Here is a 20,507-nt window from a genome sequence, read left to right on the forward strand (position 1 = left end):
TCAGGGACCCTTGTGGAGAAAAAAAAAAAAAAACTGTCCCAAGCAGACAAACTTTACCTGGAACCGGTTGCATTTGAAAGATGTAATTGATAAATATTACATTTTCTATTCTCTTCAATAGTCACTACATTTTCAAATGAATATATAGGTGAAAATAAGAAACTGTACAATGTGTCTTATCATAGAAACATGTATTTTTAACTTATTAGCTCTATTACTCCACCTTCTAAACTAACATTCTCAGAGGCAAATAGAAGACTGCCAGCTCACTAAAGTGTCAGATTACATGCTGCCCATAGAAGTCTATAAAGTAGGGAGGGGAAAAAAGAATAAGCCCACAGTCGGTCTCAGAGAATGTTAGTTTGAGGGGTGGAAGTAAAAGAGCTGATAAGTGGAAAGATACATATTTTTCTGATAAGATATATTACAAGGTTTTTTGTATTGACCTGTACTACTGATCTATGCAAAGTTGTATGAACAGTTAGTAATCATCTAACATTTCTTTATATCAGAAATGCAGAAGGAAATTGTATTTTGCCACAGCTGAAGCAATATTGACCAACCATGCTAGACCTTAACTTAGACACTAACCCTGTAATTATTAAAATAAATATGGTGGGAGTTTTAGCTGTATTTCCCCATGTATAAGACATTTCCATCATGTATGGCTCAACGTGTTTCCACAGCATTTCATTTTAATTGCAAATTTACTAGAGACTAGGATGCAGAATAAGTGAATTTCTGGGTGACTTACCTTGTTGCATGTTTGATTAATTCCCACTAGAAATAGAACCTGGCCAAGGAAAAGACAACTGCACAGAGCGGTCAAGACAGATGTGTGAGCGCTCCTCAGAGTGCGGCAAAGGACAAAGGTGAGAAGAGTCAGCGCCAGGCATAAAACAGATACAATTAGGCCAAAATAAGAAAGAATGGTAAGGGCATGATTGTCCTGTATGTCCTGTAAAAAAGAAATATATATTGCTTAGCAGAGTTAGAACCTATATGGTTCAATCCTTTGCCCAAACATATGGCATGATTCTAAAGGCCAATTCCACATTGCATCATAACCTTTGTTGCTATCGTACACACAGGACATATCTTAAGATCTAATAGGTTATCTGTGTATCATCCTATAAGAGAAAGACCCTTGTGATTAGTTATTGGCTCCAAAGTCACCAACAAATGGGATTTCTGGACCTTTAGACCCATTATTGTGTAAGAGACTGTATCCTCCAGGCAATTCTCTTTTATATTGGTTGGGCAGTCCATCTTGGTTAAAAACCACTCCCTCACACTCTAAGCTCTGGATTGATAGGAATATGTATTCATTTGAAGGATTCCTCCTTGGCAATTTTAGTTGCAGCACATTTATTATTGACCTCTCAGGATAACAAAATTGCATACCGTAAAGTTGGACTGTGCATTAATGGAAATTTTCCACTGAAGGATCACTGATGTTCCTGCCCAGAAGCGAGGACATTTCATCTCAGTCAGATATCAGTGGTAAACAGAGACCACAGCATGATCTTAAAAAATGGTTCTGCTACAACTATACAGTATAATCAGCTGATAGCACCTTTTAAAATATGGTCATGGGAGCAATCTCAAGGCTATTCACCATTTCAGCAAACCATAACCCATCTTGATTTTAACCAGGCCCACATCAAAATGTCAGTGGGACATCAAAATGCTCACCTGCTCTCACTGAGCATTGTCCAAATTTACAAGTGGAAGAGAGAGAAGGAATTTTCACTGGTTGTCCCTGATAATTATTATTTTTTCATTAAAAAAAATCCTGTCCTTTCTCATGGTTAAAACAGCATAATTTCCAGAACAAAACATTTAATCACCTCAAGTCCTAATGGTGCCATGATTACTGCAAAGCTGGACAAATGGTTGCAGGAGCAGGTCGTGTGTGTATCATTAGATTCTGAAGATTTGGTGGTACATCCATCTGTGCTCCAACCATTCTTTATAGGGTCCCAAAAAACACACACCGGATTGTGAAAATTCTTGAGACTCTGGAATGATAAACGTTAAGCAATTCCTTGTATTCCTAACATATAGGAGCATTGAGGACAGTCACAATATCAAAACACATGAAACTTAAAAGATTTTCCATTCTGCTGTGGAATGGATAGGTGGGTTGGTGGAAGGATTACTATTGCCTTCTTGAAGGCCTACATATTTTTCAGATATTTCAGTAAAAACACGGCTTCTTCTCCTGTACCTCATTCCTTAATACTGACTTGTTTTGTCGTACCATTTGATGCAAGATCTCCAGAGAACGGTGATACTTTCAAACAACTGTTGTCATTTTAAAAATTCATTGCTCACTCTTTATCCAACATTGGAGGAGTTGTTCCAACTGGACACTTATGGCATACCGATAGGATATACCATAAATGTCCAATAAGTGGGGGTCCCACCTCTAGGACCCATTCCTATCTCAATAACAAAGCTCAGCTGGGAATAGAGAGGATGCTGTGCAGGCATGACTTTCTCAATTCACTGCTATGGGATTTTCAAAAATAATGCGCTTACTATTTTTGAAAACCTCATATCAGTGAATGGAGTAAGCCACACATGCACAATATCCTCTCTGTTCCCAGTTGAGCTCCATTCTTGAGACAGGAGGGGGTCCCACACCTATTGGATGTTTATGGAATATTTTATTGCTATGCCATAAACGTCAAGATGAGTCAACTACCCCTTTAACCAAATCCTATTCCTCAATATACCAACCCGAATATGAGCAAGCTTGAATGTCACTTGTGAAGTTAGAGTTCTTGTAATGGCACCAGTGACCACCCTTGAATTGACTATAGCCATGTCATCATCATCTTCTGAGATCTGTGAGGACTTGAGTATATTACCATTTAAGCTGGAATCAAGGTCTTTGTAGACAATAAAAACACCACCATCTAATGGAAGAAAGGCAGTCAGTATATGAAAACGATAAGCACAGCACACATGTTGTAGTCAAACACTATGATCTGGCGGGTAGACACAGCAATCACAAATTATGCTTACAATCTAAAATGCATAGGACTAGTATTCGTAAAAAGTCAAATATTATAGTGCACCTTTTATAAAAATGATTGCACCATCTTATATTGAATGTGGTGCACACTAAGTGCATCCATAAATGAGTTTTAGATCAGGTGGACAATTGTGCATCAGCACCAAAGACATAAGCGAACCTGTTGAGGTTCTGTTTGGTTCAGGTTTGCCGAATTTTTCAAAAAGTTTGGTTCGGACCCAAGTTGATTCGGACCAAACCAGATTGCCTCCAATTGTCCTAGAAACTGGTAAATAACACCCTCTAGAATTTTTTGTCTAAGTGACACTGACATACAGTACATAGCTATGGGTAAACGGATGTTTGATGGCACATATGTTAGGCTACTTTCTTATTTTTATAGGATCTCAATACTGGAGAAAAACGCTTCTGTTTTGTCCCATTCATTGTTAATGGGGACAAAACGTAAGTAAACAGAACGGAATGCTCCAAAAAGTATTCCATTCCGTTTAGCTGCGTTCCCATACCGGAGAGCAAACTGCGTTTTTCTTTCCGTCATGGGATGCGGAGCAAAACGGATCCAGCATGACCCACAATGCAAGTCAATGGGGTCGGATCCATTTTCTCTGACAATCTGACACAATAGAAAACGGATCCGCCCCCCATTGACTTTCAATGGTGTTCATGACAGATCCGTCATTGCTATGTGAAAGAAAATACAACCGGATCCGTTCATAACGGATGCAGATGGTTGTATTATCAGTAACGGAAGTGTTTTTGCTGAGCCCTGCCGGATCCAGCAAAAACGCTAGTGTGACAGTAGCCTTATGCTTTTTCATATTCTAAAGCTCACAACAATGTTCCCTTATCAGGGGCAGATGGTGTTTAAACACCCACAGTGTTATGGGATCACATTTTTTGGAAAAGTTGCTTGTTGGGGGACCAAGCACCCAAAAATTATGCTTTGACAGGATGAGAATGCCTGGCCATATGACATGCACAAGTGTTAATGGTCAGAAGAAAATGTGGCTTGTTGTGAATAAGCGTAGAAAAATTCTCTCTTTTAATTGGGAGCAGCAGTGTAGTGTGGGCGTGGGGAGTGTAGAGTAATCAGAGGCATATAGCCACAATAGTAGCGGCAGCAGAAGCAGCATAGCATGGAACATATGTAGTGTCCCACTACGTAAAGGTGGGCACTACTAAGGGTTATGTTGCTCCCACCTCCTGTGGGAGAATGGTATTTTGTATTGCATTGTAATGCCATGTTAATTCCTGTGTACCAGGCCTGTCAGGGGTGTAGTTTCTCCTCCCAAGCTGTAGAGGGAGCTAGGGAACCCCCTAGTATATATAAAGTTAGGCCCAGACAGGAAGGAGTTAGTGCAGTATATTCCAGGAGGTTAGTGAGTACAGTCTAGCCTTCCTGAGGGTTCCTGAGTAAAAGAAGTTTAAAAGTTGCACCAGGAGAAGAGTCTGCCTCCTGAGAAACTAAGTTCCTATAAAAGTACGGTGCAGAGCCAAGTTAATTCCAGCCAAACAGAGAGCTGAAGGGCAGAAGGATATATTTAAAGCAAGGAGACATATACGAGAGGAAGTTTTCCCTAACCAAGGATAAAGCCAGCAATAGGACATACAGGCCTTGGAGAAAGACAGACAGGATCCTGAGGAAAAGTGCAGCCTGATCTGTAAGTGTAACCCTCTGAGTATCTCGCAAAGAACATTGCCTGCCATTTGATGTAAAGCCTGCCTGTCACCAGCTTTTACATGTGGAACTGACCAAAGACTGTAAATGGTTAAATTGTTCAGTAAAAGGAAGTTTTGGTTCACTGCAGTCCTGACCTCAGTATCTGAGGAAAGGGATTTAGGAGTAATTATTTCAGAAGACTTAAAGGTGGGAAGACAATGTAATAGGGCAGCACGAAATGCCAGCAGAATGCTTGGATGTATAGGGAGAGGTATAAGCAGTAGAAAGAGTGAAGTGCTTATGCCGCTGTACAGAACACTGGTGAGACCTCACTTGGAGTATTGTGCGCAGTACTAGAGGCCATATCTCCAGAAGGATATAGATACTCTAGAGAGAGTTCAGAGAAGAGCTACTAAACTAGTACATGGATTGCAGGATAAAACTTACCAGGAAAGGTTAAAGGACCTTAATATGTATAGCTTGGAAGAAAGAAGAGACAGAGGGGATATGATAGAAACTTTTAAATACATAAAGGGAATCAACTCGGTAAAGGAGGAGAGCATATTTAAAAGAAGAAAAACTACCACAAGAGGACACAGTTTTAAATTAGAGGGGCAAAGGTTTAAAAGTAATATCAGGAAGTATTACTTTACTGAGAGAGTAGTGGATGCATGGAATAGCCTTCATGCAGAAGTGGTAGCTGCAAATACAGTGAAGGAGTTTAAGCATGCATGGGATAGGCATAAGGCTATCCTTCATATAAGATAGGGCCAGGGGCTATTAATAGGATTCAGATATATTGGGCAGACTAGATGGGCCAAATGGTTCTTATCTGCCGACACATTCTATGTTTCTATGTTTCTATGTGTTCCTCAATTATTACTACAAGAAATCGGTGTGCCACCGTTACCGGCACTGGCGTCACGAACTTTAAGGGATCTTGCCACAGGCACACTAAACCTATAACACCTAGGGCACCTCACCAGTGGCGTAACTAGAGTGTTATGGGCCCCAGTGCAAACTTTGGATCGGGGCCCCCCCCCCCTTTTTACAAAGAAGCGGCAGATTTTCTTACGAAGGGCTCTTTCCCTTGTGGTTAGTCCGCTGCGTGAATGAGGGCCAAGCTCCATTCCGGACAGCAGAGACACGGAGCAGTAACATGATTGATAATGCTCCGTGCCTCTCTGTGACCTTTTTACTACAAAATCACAGTGAGATAAAGTTGTCACTGTGAGTTTGTAGCAAAACGATCATAGAGAGGCACAGAGCATTATCAATTATGTTACTGCTACGTGTCTCTGCTGTCCGGAGCGGGGCTTGGCACTCTTTCACACAGCGGATTAGCCACACGGGATCCGCTTGTGTTAAAGAGCCCTAAGCCCAATGCATGGCTACACTAACCCAGTCCTAATAAAATCTGGTCCTACGTCATCCAGGGTGTCGCTGGCTTCGGCGTGATGTCCACTGGATCCAGAACAAGGTCCCTGTGGTGATAGAGAAAAAAATGAATAATCACATAAGGAAGGGATGGTGACTGCCCCTATGAAATCACCAGCAGGGGGCGCTGTGCTGGCCTGGTAGACTGAGCTATGCCAATGTATAGCAGGGTAATTTAGGACATTTCCCCTAAGTGCTACCACACAGTACTAATGCCCACATTGTGGCCCCTCACAGTACTAATGCCCACCTTGTGGCCTTTCACAGTAATTAAGCCCACCTTTGTTCCTGTCACAGTAGTTATGCCCAGATATGTGCCTCCTAACAGTAGATATGCCAAATATGTGCCCCCTAACAGGAGTTATGCCAAATATGTGCCCCCTCACGGTATTTATGCCAGATATGTGCCCCCTTCACAGTAGTTATGCCCAGATATGTGCCCCCTTCACAGTGAATATGCCCAGATATGTGCCCCTCACAGTGGATATGCCCAGATATGTGTCCCTCACAGTGGATATAGCAAGATATGTGCCCCTCACAGTAGTTATGGCCAGATATGTTCCCCCTCACAGTAGTTATGACCAGATATGTGCCCACTCACAGTAGTTATGCCAGATTATTTGCCCCTCACAGTAATGACCAGATACGTGCCCCCCTACAGTGGTTATGCTAGATTATGTGCCCCTCACATTAGATATGCCCACATATGTACCCCTCACAGTGGTTATGCCAGATTATGTGCCCCCCCTCACAGTAGTTGATATATGTGCCCCCTCATAGTAATGCCTTTATATGTGCCCCCCTCACAGTAGTTATGACAGATTAGGTGCCCCCTCAGTAGAGATGCACACTTTTGTGCCCCCCCTTCCCCTTTGCCCCCAGTCTGCAAAAAAAAAAAAAAAACATACTTACCCTCTTCCCTGATGTTTCACTGCCACACTCACATCGCGCTGCTGGCTGTACTGAAGGCAGTTTCCCGGGCCTTCAGAGCTCCTCCCACAGCCAGCAGCGCGATGTGCGGCCAGCAGAGGGAGCGCTAGAGCTACTGCTTCACTGATGATCTGGAGACAGCCCGGCAGTGACAAGAACTGCCGGGCCGAGTGTATATGAGTGAGTGCGCGCGTCCCCCCTCTTCCTCCTCCCCCTCTCTGCGCAAACCTCCCCCACCTTGCCTCATAATATTAAACGTGTAATGGAGCGCCCTGACGGGGCTGGCATTGTCACTGTACTTCATGCCGGGCCCCGTCACAGCTCTTCATTACATGTTAGTACAGCGGGCCCCCTCCCCCCGCCGGGCCCGGTCGCAGTCGCACCCCCTGCGACCGCGATCGTTACGCCCCTGCACCTCACCTACCACCTGGCCTGGTCCCTATACACAGAAAGTGCCCCAGAGGATCCATGTGCCAACCTCTCCATCACTGCTGTACGCCTGCCCAGGGTATATAAAAACTGTGAGTACCAAGAGCAACCCTTGTTCTGCCTATTAACCATGACCTCACATTTGCTCACCCTGCAGGGCTGCGTACTGCACATACAGTACAAGGCAGAAGGTCGGCTGTGTATGGGTAGTAGTAGTGTTAGTACTGGTATTAGTGGTAGTAGTGGCAGATGTGTAGCATTAATAGTGGTGGGGGTGAGGGACAAATGCAGCATGAATGACGGCCTGGAAACAACACTTGCCCGCTTCTGAAGCGGTCTGGTGCATTACAAAATCATTCATAGCTTTTTGCTGCTCGTACAGACACTCTAGCATGTGCAATGTTGAATCCCAGCAAGTTGGAACGTAGCAGAGGCTACTTTCACACTAGCGTTTTTCTTTTCCGGCATAGAGTTCCGTCACAGGGGCTCTATACCGGAAAAGAACTGATCAGGCATATCCCCATGCATTCTGAATGGAGAGAAATCTGTTCAGGATGCATCAGGATGTCTTCAGTTCAGTCTTTTTGACTGATCAGGCAAAAGAGAAAACCGTAGCATGCTACGGTTTTATCTCCGGCGAAAAAAACGCAAGAGTTGCCTGAATGCTGGATCCGGCATTTTTTTCCATAGGAGGGTATTAGTGCCGGATCCGGCATTCAAAATACCGGAATGCTGGATCCGTCCCTCCGGTCTGCGCATGCGCAGACCTTTAAAAATGAGAAAGAAAAAAATAAATACCGGTTCCGTTTTGCCTGATGACACCGGAAAAACGGATCCGGTATTGCAATGCATTTTTCTGACTGATCAGGCATTTTTCAGACTGATCAGGATCCTAATCAGTCTGAAAAATGCCTGATCAGTTAGAAAAAATGACATGCGTTTGCATACAGTTTGCCTGATAAGGCAGTCAGTTCAGGCAACGGAACTGCCTGCCGGAATCAAACAACGCAAGTGTGAAATTACCCAAAGGCCTCTTTCACACTACCGTATGGCTATTTCAGTGTTTTGCGGTCCGTTTTTCACGGATCCGTTGTTCCGTTTTTTTGTTTCCGTTGTGTTTCCGTTCCATTTTTCCGTATGGCATATACAGTATACAGTAATTACATAGAAAAAATTGGGCTGGGCATAACATTTTCAATAGATGGTTCTGCAAAAACGGAACGGATACGGAAGACATACGGATGCATTTCCGTATGTGTTCTGTTTTTTTCACTGACCCATTGACTTGAATGGAGCCACGGAACGTGATTTGCCGGCAATAATAGGACATATTCTATCTTTCAATGGAACTGCAATGCATACGGAGTACATTCCATTTTTTTTGCGGAACCATTGAAATGAATGGTTCCGTATACGGAACGCAAAAAACGGCCTGCAAAACGGAAATAAAAAACGGTAGTGTGAAAGAGGCGTAAGTGCTGTAGCTGCAAGTCCAGGAGAGCATTCCTCACCACTTGAGAATGGCTGAAAAGAGGGACAGCCTCCTGGACATTGCTAGCACCTTGGGCAAGCCAGTGCAGCATTTAAAAAGGCCATGCAGGGTGTTATTTTCCCCAGGTTCAGGACGGTCAGGACATTGTGGTCAATGTCGCTAACCACCTTGCCCAGGTGGAGTTGGTGGGGTGACAGCCAGCGGGATGTTTACTGTTTAATGTACTTTAGCAACTGCTTGTTTGTGTGCTTTTCGCAATTTGCGGAACGGAACAGGCGGCCCATTGTAGAAATACCTATTCTTATCCGCAAAACGGACAAGAATAGGACATGTTATATATTTTTTTTGCGGGGCTACGGAATGGAGCAACAGATGCAGACAGCACACGGAGTGCTGTCCGTATCTTTTGCGGCCCCATTGAAGTGAATGGGTCCGCACCCGAGCCGCAAAAACTGCGGCTCGGATGCGGACCAGAACAACGGTCGTGTGCATGAGGCATTAAGGGGAAAACAATTCCTTCCTGACTCCAATCAGGCAATCAGAATACCTCCCTGGATCAACGACCCCTCTCTAGTAGCTATAGCCTGTAATATTATTACACTCTAGAAATACATCAGGAAACAATTTTAATATAAAGTTAGAGACAACAGAAAATAGGTCAAATGTTAAGTAAGCCCAATCAGGCTGATTTGCTGAGCATGGTCTGGAGGCTACCTTAGCTCAAGGAAGGAAACAAACAATTTCCTAATTTTCAAAAATGGGCTTCATGGGAATGCTATAGCATTTACAGTCAGCAAAGTGACCACCAACCATAGCTATCCAGACTTTTCTGCAGGTTAGGTACTACTGCTCATGCCTATCACCTTCCCATCCAGGCCAGGCCAACTCAAAAAAGCCTGTATTTTACACAGTGGACACCCACAGCCACAAGTGCTGGCTTTCAGCTGTTAGCCAAAAGTTCAGAGGAGAGACATCAGCAAGGTAGCATACCAAAGGTACCATCATCTGTCACTCCCAAACACCAGACTTCAACTGGGGAGAGAAACTACAGTCGTGGCCAAAAGTTTTGGCAATTTGCATATACTCCAGAATGTTATGAAGAGTGATCATATGAATTGCATAGTCCTTCTTTGCCATGAAAATTAACTTAATCCCCAAAAAAACCTTTCCACTGCATTTCATTGCTGTAATTAAAGGACCTGCTGAGATCATTTCAGTAATCGTCTTGTTAACTCAGGTGAGAATGTTGACGAGCACAAGGCTGGAGATCATTATGTCAGGCTGATTGGGTTAAAATGGCAGACTTGACATGTTAAAAGGAGGGTGATGCTTGAAATCATTGTTCTTTCATTGTTAACCATGGTGACCTGCAAAGAAACGCGTGCAGCCATCATTGCGTTGCATAAAAATGGCTTCACAGGCAAGGATATTGTGGCTACTAAGATTGCACCTCAATCAACAATTTATAGGATCATCAAGAACTTCAAGGAAATAGGTTCAATTCTTGTTAAGAAGGCTTCAGGGCGTCCAAGAAAGTCCAGCAAGCGCCAGGATCGTCTCTTAAAGAGGATTCAGCTGCGGGATCGGAGTGCCACCAGTGCAGAGCTTGCTCAGGAATGGCAGCAGGCAGGTGTGAGAGCATCTGCACGCACAGTAAGGCGAAGACTTTTGGAAGATGCCTGGTGTCAAGAAGGGCAGCAAAGAAGCCACTTCTCTCCAAAATAAACATCAGGGACAGATTGTTCTTCTGCAGAAAGTATGGTGAATGGACTGCTGAGGACTGGGGCAAAGTCATATTCTCCGATGAAGCCTCTTTCCGATTGTTTGGGGCATCTGGAAAATGGCTTGTCCGGAGAAGAAAAGGTGAGCGCTACCATCAGTCCTGTGTCATGCCAACAGTAAAGCATCCTGAGACCATTCATGTGTGGGGTTGCTTCTCATCCAAGGGAGTGGGCTCACTCACAATTTTGTCCAAAAACACAGCCATGAATAAAGAATGGTACCAAAACACCCTCCAACAGCAACTTCTTCCAACAATCCAACAACAGTTTGGTGAAGAACAATGCATTTTCCAGCACGATGGAGCACCGTGCCATAAGGCAAAAGTGATAACTAAGTGGCTCGGGGACCAAAACGCTGACATTTTGGGTCCATGGCCTGGAAACTCCCCAGATCTTAATCCCATTGAGAACTTGTGGTCAATCCTCAAGAGGCGGGTGGACAAACAAAAACCCACTAATTCTGACAAACTCCAAGAAGTGATTATGAAAGAATGGGTTGCTATCAGTCAGGAATTGGCCCAGAAGTTGATTGAGAGCATGCCCAGTCGAATTGCAGAGGTCCTGAAAAAGAAGGGCCAACACTGCAAATACTGACTCTTTGCATAAATGTCATGTAATTGTCGATAAAAGCCTTTGAAACGTATGAAGTGCGTGTAATTATATTTCACTACATCACAGAAACAACTGAATCAAAGATCTAAAAGCAGTTTAGCAGCAAACTTTGTGAAAACTAATATTTGTGTCATTCTCAAAACTTTTGGCCACGACTGCACACTGTGTACTACAACTCCTATCTTGCAATAAGGAAATAGAGACTTCTATTCTTCTACTTCTGGCCTAATTCCTTATACAAACTTGCAGGAGCTTGCGGCATGTGAGTATATGTCAAATCAGAGTGTAACTTTTGGATTGATGTGAAGACCAAAAGTATGGATGACGCCTACCTTAGCTCAAGGAAATCAATTGGGATGAAGACTGTCCAGAAATGGGCTTCATGGGAATGATGGGGCAGATCAGAGTAAAACTTTTGGATTGAGCTGAAGCTTAAAAGTAGTAATGCTAGTAACCTCTCTGATGACTATTTTGATGTAGAATTATAATACACAATTCACGTTACCTGTATCTCGATCTAACTGATCACATGGAACTTCCATAAGGTTGTCATTCAACATCAGCCTAAAGATCAAGCCAACAGAGGTGCAGTGGCCACTGGAAACTTTCATGGAGATAGCTGAAAAACAGAAACTCAGATAATTAGATAAATTGGGTTTTTTACATATATCCACTGTGATCCTTAGCAAAAGGCATAAATGACTTTTGGGCCCTAATGCAAAAACAGCCATAATACTTAAAGGGGTTATCCGAGTTATGGGAAAAAAAATAAAACCTAACCAAATTAATCAGGATATACATATACATTAGTCAAGCTTAATTTTTTGAAAAAAAAAAACGATCTTTACACCTTTTCTAGGTTCTGTTATTGCTGTGTTTACATGCAGCAGTAACAACAATGACTCATCTCTCCCTCATGAATATTTGTGGGAGGGGTTGATCTGACCTTCTCCTCACCCTGCAGTGCCATCCACAGATCCCCCTACAGTGCCATCCACAGATCCCCCCTCCCCTAAACAGTGCCATCCACACATCTCTCCCCTCTAAACAGTGCCATCCACAGATCCCCCCTCCCCTAAACAGTGCCATCCACAGATCCCCCCTAAACAGTGCCATCATGATGATCATGGCACTGTTTAGGGGAGGGGGGATCTGTGGATGGCAATGTTTAGGGGGGATCAGTGGATGGCACTGTTTATGGGGGAGATCTGCGGATGGCACTGTTTAGGGGGGATCTGTGGATGGCACTGTAGGGGGATCTGTGGATGGCACTGCCTGCCATCCACAGACCACAGATCCCCCTACAGTGCCATCCACAGATCCCCCTCCCCGACGCTCACAGCAGCAGTACTAATCAGTCACTTCATTTCTCAATGCAGAGGTATTTTCTTATTATTTTGAAATCTCAGAGTCTCTGACTCTTACTTTGGCTGAGCTCCGGTAACAACAGCAGGCAGTGCAGGCAGCGTTCATTCACTGACGTCACGCGCCTGCTCCGCCTAGTGGGAGGAGCAGGCGCGTGACGTCAGTGACAGTGAGTGAGCGCCGCCCCCCGAACTGCCTGCTCTGCTATTACCGGAGTACAGAGCTAAGAGATATCCTGTAATAATGCAACTAAAGAGCTCACTACAGCGCCCTGTATATTCTAACCCCCAGGCAAGCGTCCCTCTCACCATGGGAACGCTTGGGAGTTAGAATATACCATCGGATTTGAGTTTTTTACGATCTCACTGAGCTCGAAAAACTCAGATCCGATGGTATATTCTAACCAGGCAAGCGTCCCCGTCACCATGGGAACGCCTGGGGGTTAGAATATTTTATACCATTGGATCTTCTGACTGTTACTCTGCTTGGCCAGCTCGGGGCCCCAACCAGTTCGGGGCCCCAAGCTATTGCTGCTTTTGCCTGGCCTGATGATCGCGCATATGCGATCACCTATTAGCCGCAGGGAGGAACTTTGAGGTAGCCGCTGCACAAGTGAGGATCGCGCATGCGCGATCAACTCACAGCCGCACGGACTGTAATCCAGAGAGGTGGGGGCGTGGCCAAGGCTGATGACGTTCCGTTTACATGGCTTAGTCACTCCGACAAGCAGAGAGCTCCATGTAAACGGAACGTCACAGCTGATGACGTGGGCGGTCACATGACTGTTTAGTGTAGCAGAGAAACGGCACAAGATAGGTACTGCAAGTGATTTAGGAAAACTAATGTATAGGAGAAATAAAGCCATAGAGAGAAATTAAGTTAACTCGGATAACCCCTTTAAGGGCCTTTGCATGGTAGAGTGATCTGTTGTGCCAAGGCTTATCTGCAGTCTGTATACCCCTAAAGGTAAACTCCCGTTCATATTTTCTCTATTTGAAATGCGTCGCCTAAAGGGGTTGTCCAGGATAGGCCATCAACATCAGAGCAGCAGGAGTCTGACACCCTGCACCCCCACCAATCATCTACTAATCAGATATGTTTTAAGTTACCTTGACGTACTGGTGCCTGAAGAAGGCACCGGAACTACACAGCTCCGACCATTATGCAGTAGATGGAGCTGGTAACTGCAGCGCTGCTCTGATTGAACTGAAGCAGCACTACAAATAGGACATTGCTGTGTAGTTTTAGTACCAGAGCTGTATAGTTCCAGGTTTTGATATTGATAGCCTATTAACCCTTTCCCTCCGTCGGTGGTAGGGCATTTAAAAATGGCATCCTGCACTAATGTCCGCGACTGTTGGTAATGATAGTCGCTGACGTTTAACCCCTCAGATGCCATGATCAAATGTGACCATGGCATCTGGATGCCCTAAAACTGCTTCCGGGTGGGCTCCGGCTCCCCTCGACAGGGATCGGGAGTGCCGGAGCATGTATGGGACACCCCCTGTCCTCCTGTGTGACAGGAGGCTGCGTTATATTAGTTTCTATGGAGCGCCTGTCTGTAAGCTCCATAGGAACATAATAAGATTCTCATTGACTCCGCATTGGAGTCTATGAGACAAGCAATCTAATGATTGCTTGTTATAGGTCCCTATGAGAACTATAAGGCCTCGTCCACATTTCCGTTTTTTACTAACCTGTGCCGTCCGCATTTTCCATGCACAGCATACGTACCCATTGATTTAAATGTGTCTGTTCACATTTCAGTATTTTTTTTACTGACCGTGGGTCAGTAAAAAAAAAAAATCAGAGACATGCACTACTTTGATCCGTGATGCAAACCAAGCACGCCCATAAAAGTGTATGGGTCTATGAAAATCACGGACACACCACGGATGTCATCCGTTGTGCGTCCAATTTTCACTGAAGACTGATAGGAGATTTTTTGGAAGTGAAGGCCTCATGCACACGGCTGTTCCGTGCATTGGGGACCGCAATTTGCAGTCTTCAATGTACGGGCAACGTCCGTGCGGCGGACATGCCGCGTAATACAAGTTCCATTTGGCATGCCAGCATTGAATTACGTTATGGATTCCGTGAGAACCGAATCCATTACGCAATTCACTTAAAACCCAAACTCTACCCTTAACCCTTAGGATACCAGAGTTTTTTTCGTTTTCATTTTTCTTCCCTATATTTCTTGAGCCATAACTTTATTTTTCTGCTCACATAGCTGTGTGAGGGCTTATTTTTTGGGGGACAAATGGTACTTTCTAAAGCCACCATTTAATATGGCATACAACGTAGTGCAATTCTTCCACCGTTTTATGGGTTTTGTGCCCGCGGCGTTCCCTTTGCGGAAAAAATGACCTGTGCCCTTCATTCTCTGGGTCAGTACATTTACAATGATACCACATATGTATAGTTTTTTTAAATGTCTAAATAGTGTAAAAATAACCTGCCGGTCATGACACCCGTTCCACGTGCAAGCGAGCACCATGTTTGCACTTCGCTCCAGCTTTCTGGTAGTGAAAGGGTTATCTCTATTTTCTTTGTAAAATCTCTTATACTGTACTTAATACATATTCTGCTACAAATTTTGCTCTCTGAAACAAGGGACCTTCGTTTATACAGTAGAAGTGCCAGACTTTTATATCAGATGAAAAGCAGAGGGATGGGATGGAAGAGCAGGAGGGATCAAGGAGCAAGACAAGAAAACATGGAGAGTCGATCTGAGCTGAAGTGAGTAGGGAGCAAAGGATGGACTGCAGCTTTACTTGCTTTCTGTTCCTATCTATAAAAAAAAAAAAAGATTTAAAAGTTGATGATCAAGTATTTCCCAGATTATTTTTTCTTCAAAATATGTATTAAAATATCACATGCGCTCTGCACACTATAATCCCCTATTGCTAACGCTGCGGTACCGCTACTGTTGCTTAAAAGACCAACCTGCAGTATGATATGTAAGTTCCTGCGCAATGTACTCCCCCCCCTTCTCTTACACCTCCATACTGAGGATATACTTGTGTAAATGCCCAGCTTCTTACAAGGATAATGTTTTTACCTTGCTATACTCTGCTGCAGCCTTGATACACGGATCTGAAGTCTCCTCAGTGTCGGTGTTTTTTTTTGAAGGGTGGGATTGAGGTACTCTTCTACGGCATAAAAGAGCGTGCCCCGGCCGGCGGCTATGCTCCGTAAGTATGCCAAAAACAAAACTTTTGCTCACATGTAGAGGCTTGTGACATCACTTTCCAAACTACAAATGCCTAAGAGGATCAAAAAAGCATCCAACGTGTTTCGGATAGACCGCTATCCTTCATCAGGGATATGGCTTGACTCTCCTAGGTGGTTCTTATATAAGCCTCTTTCCCATTTAACCCTTCCTTGGCTGGTATGTTTAAAAATCAACACCTTCCACCTCCCCATTCATTCAAAACCAAACAATTCAATCTCTGCATTTAACCCCACTGGCACCAATGTATTCATATTAAAAATCCATCTGGTTTCTGCTTTCGACATTGTTTTAGTGTAATCCCCTGCCCTCTTATCACCTTTTACTATTTCCAATCCACTGAATTTTGTCCCTTCAACATGTTTCTTTGCAATGTCTTGACAAGGAATGACTCTCCTACAGGTGAAACTCGAAAAATTAGAATATTGTGCACAGTTCATTTATTTCAGTAATGTAACTTAAAAGGTGAAACTAACATATGAGAGAGACTCATTACATGCAAAGAGAGATATTTCAAGCCTTTATTTGTTATAATTTGGATGATTATGGCTTACAGCTTATGAAACCCCAAAGTCACAATTTTGAGGTCCCCTTTGCTTAGGGGGTATGGATTAATTAGCTGACTAGAGTGTGACACTTTGAGCCTAGAATATGGAACCTTTTCACAACATTCTAATTTTAAGCTGCATTAATGCAATTCCTTTGTACGCCCTATGTATACTTTATAACCATGGGCATGTAAGTGAATAAATCACACCTCGATTTTTTCAGGTAGTATGGTCTTTTATATTATGTGTGAACGAGCCATCTGCACTTTTTGCTTGTAACTGTTCTCCTGATCTTCTCCCTATTTTTAACTTTTTACATGCCGCACATCTTCCACATGGGAAGAAACCTTTCCATAATTGATTGATTTCTTTTTGGTTTACCGACTTAGTGCTGACACATTTACTTGTAGCTGCTACAATGTTACCTATATTCATCATCTTCCTGTATACAAACTTAGGGATATGTGGGATATGCTCACCTATTATTTTATCCTCCTTTAGAATATCCCAATGTTTTTTAATGATTTTTTTAAACTGTTTGGTTTGACTATTGTACCGTGTAATGATAGGTGGTTTTCTACTTCTACTACTACTTTATATCTTTTTCTTTTCTTTTTTCACTTTCTGTACTCTTGTTCAGTAAACTTTTCCTAGTCAATTTACCCACTGCTATTGTCTGTTCATTCAATTTACCTTCATCATACCCTTTTGATTCAAACTTCTGTTGTAATTCTCTCGCCTCTTTTTCATAATCCTCAATTTTTGTACAGTTTCTTTTAATCCTCATGAATTTACTTTTTAGTATATTCTCTAACCATTGGGAAAGATGACAACTCTAAATATGAAACTGTTAGTATCCGTCGGTTTATTAAAAGTTTTAGTATATATTTTATTATCCTGAATATAAATGGTTAAATCTAAAAAGTTGACCTCACTCCTGCTGTGCGTAGGTGTGAATTCCAGATAGAACTCATTTTTATTTATATCATTAAAAAATTGTGTCAATTCAATTCATCTGCACCCCCCTCTTCAAATATAAAATAAATTGTAAAATAAAAAAAATGCATTCCCCTATGAATGCTATTTGATCCCCAGGCATGTCTCCCATTTTGTTTAAAAAGAATAATGCAGCCTCACATCCTTTCTTATTCTCTATCACCGTGTACAGTGATTTTACATCGTGTACCAATGATATAGTGCGTCCATTCCACTTCGTTTGATATTTGCAATATATGTGTGGTGTCCTTTAAATATGTTGGTAATTTTTGGGCACAGGGTTGTAAATGTTGGTCTACATGCTGCGACAGATTGCTAGTTAGGCACACTACGCCTCATACAATAGGTCTACCTGGGGGGTGGGTATCATTTTTGTGAATTTTTTGTAGGTGTCGAGTTTTAAACATACCAGCCAAGGAAGGGTTAAATGGCAAAGAGGCTTATATAAGAACCACCTAGGAGAGTCAAGCCATATCCCTGATGAAGGATATCTGTAACGGTCGCGTACACACACACACAGGGGGGAGGGAAGTGACCACTGCGCTCCACCCTTACCCCTGGCCCTGCCTACTTGCCTCGCGAGTCCTAATGACAGGGGACAACTGGACGGCAATCCCTAACTTGGAATAAGTGCAGGGATGACAGACAGACAAACAACAGGACGTGAACGGACCGAGTCAATACCAGGAAAGCTGCAAAGTACAAATGGAGCAAGCAGAGAATTGTCAGGAGAAGCCGGGGTCATAAATACCAGGAGAGCAGAGAAGTACAAGAGGAGTCCTAAGAGAGTAGTCAGGTGGGAGCCGAGGTCACAATACCAGGACGGAAGCGCAGTACAGGAGGAGCAGGCAAAAGGATGGTCAGGGAACAGGATCAGGTAAGTATTCAGCAGTCCAACAAATAGCCAGGAACCTAGAAATTAACAGGCAACCTGTAGCCAGCAGGCTGCCTGTATTTATAGTGGGGAGTGAGGGTCATGTGACGTGGCCAGCGTCACATGACCGACAGACCAACCAGTCGAGCACCGAGTGATCAGCTCGGCGCTCAAGGCAGACTTAGTTGCAGGGAGCCACCAGCTAGTAAAGCCGCCCTGGGAATGAGGTCAAACACAGATCCTCATTCCCAAAGCTAAGCAACAGGTCTGCGGGCGATGGGGGACCGAGTGCACCTTCGGAACACCGTGACAATATCGGTCTATCCGAAACACGTTGGATGCTTTTTTGATCCTCTTAGGCATTTATAGTTTGGAAAGTGACGTCACAAGCCGCTACATGTGAACAGAATTTTTGTTTTTGGCATACGTAAGGAGCAGAGCCGCCGGCCGGGGCATGCTCCTTTTATGCCGTAGAAGAGTACCTCAATCCCACTCTTCAAGAAAAACACAGACACTGAGGAGACTTCACATACGTGTATCAAGACTGCAGCAGAGTATAGCAAGGTAAAAATATTATCCTTGTAAGAAGCTGGGCATTTACACGAGTATATCCTCAGTATGGAGGTGTAAGAGAGGGGGGGGAGTACATTGCGTGGGAACTTACATATCATATTGCAGTTTTTTTTCCAAATAGTTGCAAATTTCTTTTTTATTGATTTTTTAATGAACACTACACGCCGATGTAAGAGAAGCAATAGAGTTCCAACTATATAAGCTAACAAAGGCCATAACGTTTATCCATGGAAAAAGAACAATTGACAGTAAAAGAACCTCATGAAAGTTCTGCAAATTAACCCTAGCACAGACCCCAATTCTAGCAATACTGGTAATTATGTGCACTAACTGTGCAAGGCATAAGTCTTGAAAAAAAAATTCAGGGGTTTCCAGTGATTGTATTTAGTGTATATAAGTGTGCATTAGAGATAGCTGTCAGTCACTGATAACACCTGCTCTCTGTACAGTGGCTGTTCAAAGGAAGTGGAAAAAGCAGATATATAAATGTATAAACTACAGGTTTTACTAAATCTTTTCTCAGAAAACTATATATCAAGCTGGTCAGCTTTTCCTGCTCTATAACATGGTAATTTCCGATTGCATTGCATTTTGTGGTGGCCAAATGCAGAGCCAGAGGGTATTCTAATCATGTAAGTTCCCTAGATAGTCAACCCAGCTTGAAAACTACCTTATAGCCAAGGGATAGTAGGTGTATGTCAGATGGGATTAGCGAAGAGAGGGGAAGTAGGATTGTCAAGTCGGGAGAACAGGGAGGGTGCCCTCCATTAAGATATGTCCTTTTTTTTTCACATTCAGGCCTCTTTGAAGGTGCAACCAGGTTGGGGAGTAAGGTGAATAAAGGCCAAGCAATTCACCCAGACCCATGAGAGGGGAAAGACGTGTCATATGGAGGAAGACTTGACCAATGATTCCCAAACTGGTAGGAGTGCTCTGGTGAGGACATTAAGAAAGGTTTAGAGTTTTTTTTGCGTCAACAAAAAGGCCTGAGTGAGGGGGAATCCAGCAACTGCTTTTTCAACAGGAACATATAATTTAGGAGAGGCAAATTTATGCCAATCTATAATCCCAGAAAGTTGAACTGACAACACTTCAATATCAGTAAGACCTATGCTTTCCACCATTTTACCTTTGGTTAGATTTGTATGTGCGATTCTATGACCAGAGTTCCACCAGAGGTACAGTATTTGAGTAGCCTCCTACATAGTCCAGAAAGAAAAGCGTGGAAAGGTGTATGGGCATTGTTTGGAAGAAGTATAAGATCTTTGGTACAATCACCATTTTAAGAAGATTAGCCTGTCCTACCCAAGATACATACAGAAGTTTCCAGCTGTTCTTAACATTCATGATCTGTGTCACCATAGGAAAGTAATTTAATGAAAAACATGCCCCTTGGGGATGCCGATACTTCAAGGCCTTAATATTTAATAGGGGATGATGACCAGGAAAAGGAGCTCTAGATTTAGAGCAAATTAGAGCAAAACAGTTGACTGAACTTTTAATTTGCAGGGAGAAGTTGCTTCTCATTACAA

General features: G+C 43.3%; 1 protein-coding gene across 1 annotated transcript in view; it reads right to left on the bottom strand.

Moving 5' to 3' along the window:
* LOC120986221 (adhesion G protein-coupled receptor E3-like) overlaps positions 1-20,507 on the bottom strand; it is a 205,694-nt gene that overhangs the window by 36,641 nt on the left and 148,546 nt on the right. The window contains exons 12-15 of the mRNA XM_040414660.1: positions 11,890-12,003; positions 2,746-2,924; positions 1,851-2,021; positions 755-958 (exon numbers count right to left, since the gene is read on the bottom strand). Coding sequence (XP_040270594.1) covers positions 755-958; positions 1,851-2,021; positions 2,746-2,924; positions 11,890-12,003 — 668 coding nt within the window. The remainder of the gene's footprint in view (positions 1-754; positions 959-1,850; positions 2,022-2,745; positions 2,925-11,889; positions 12,004-20,507) is intronic.

Source organism: Bufo bufo, chromosome 1 (assembly GCF_905171765.1).
Source record: "Bufo bufo chromosome 1, aBufBuf1.1, whole genome shotgun sequence".
NCBI lineage: Eukaryota > Metazoa > Chordata > Amphibia > Anura > Bufonidae > Bufo > Bufo bufo.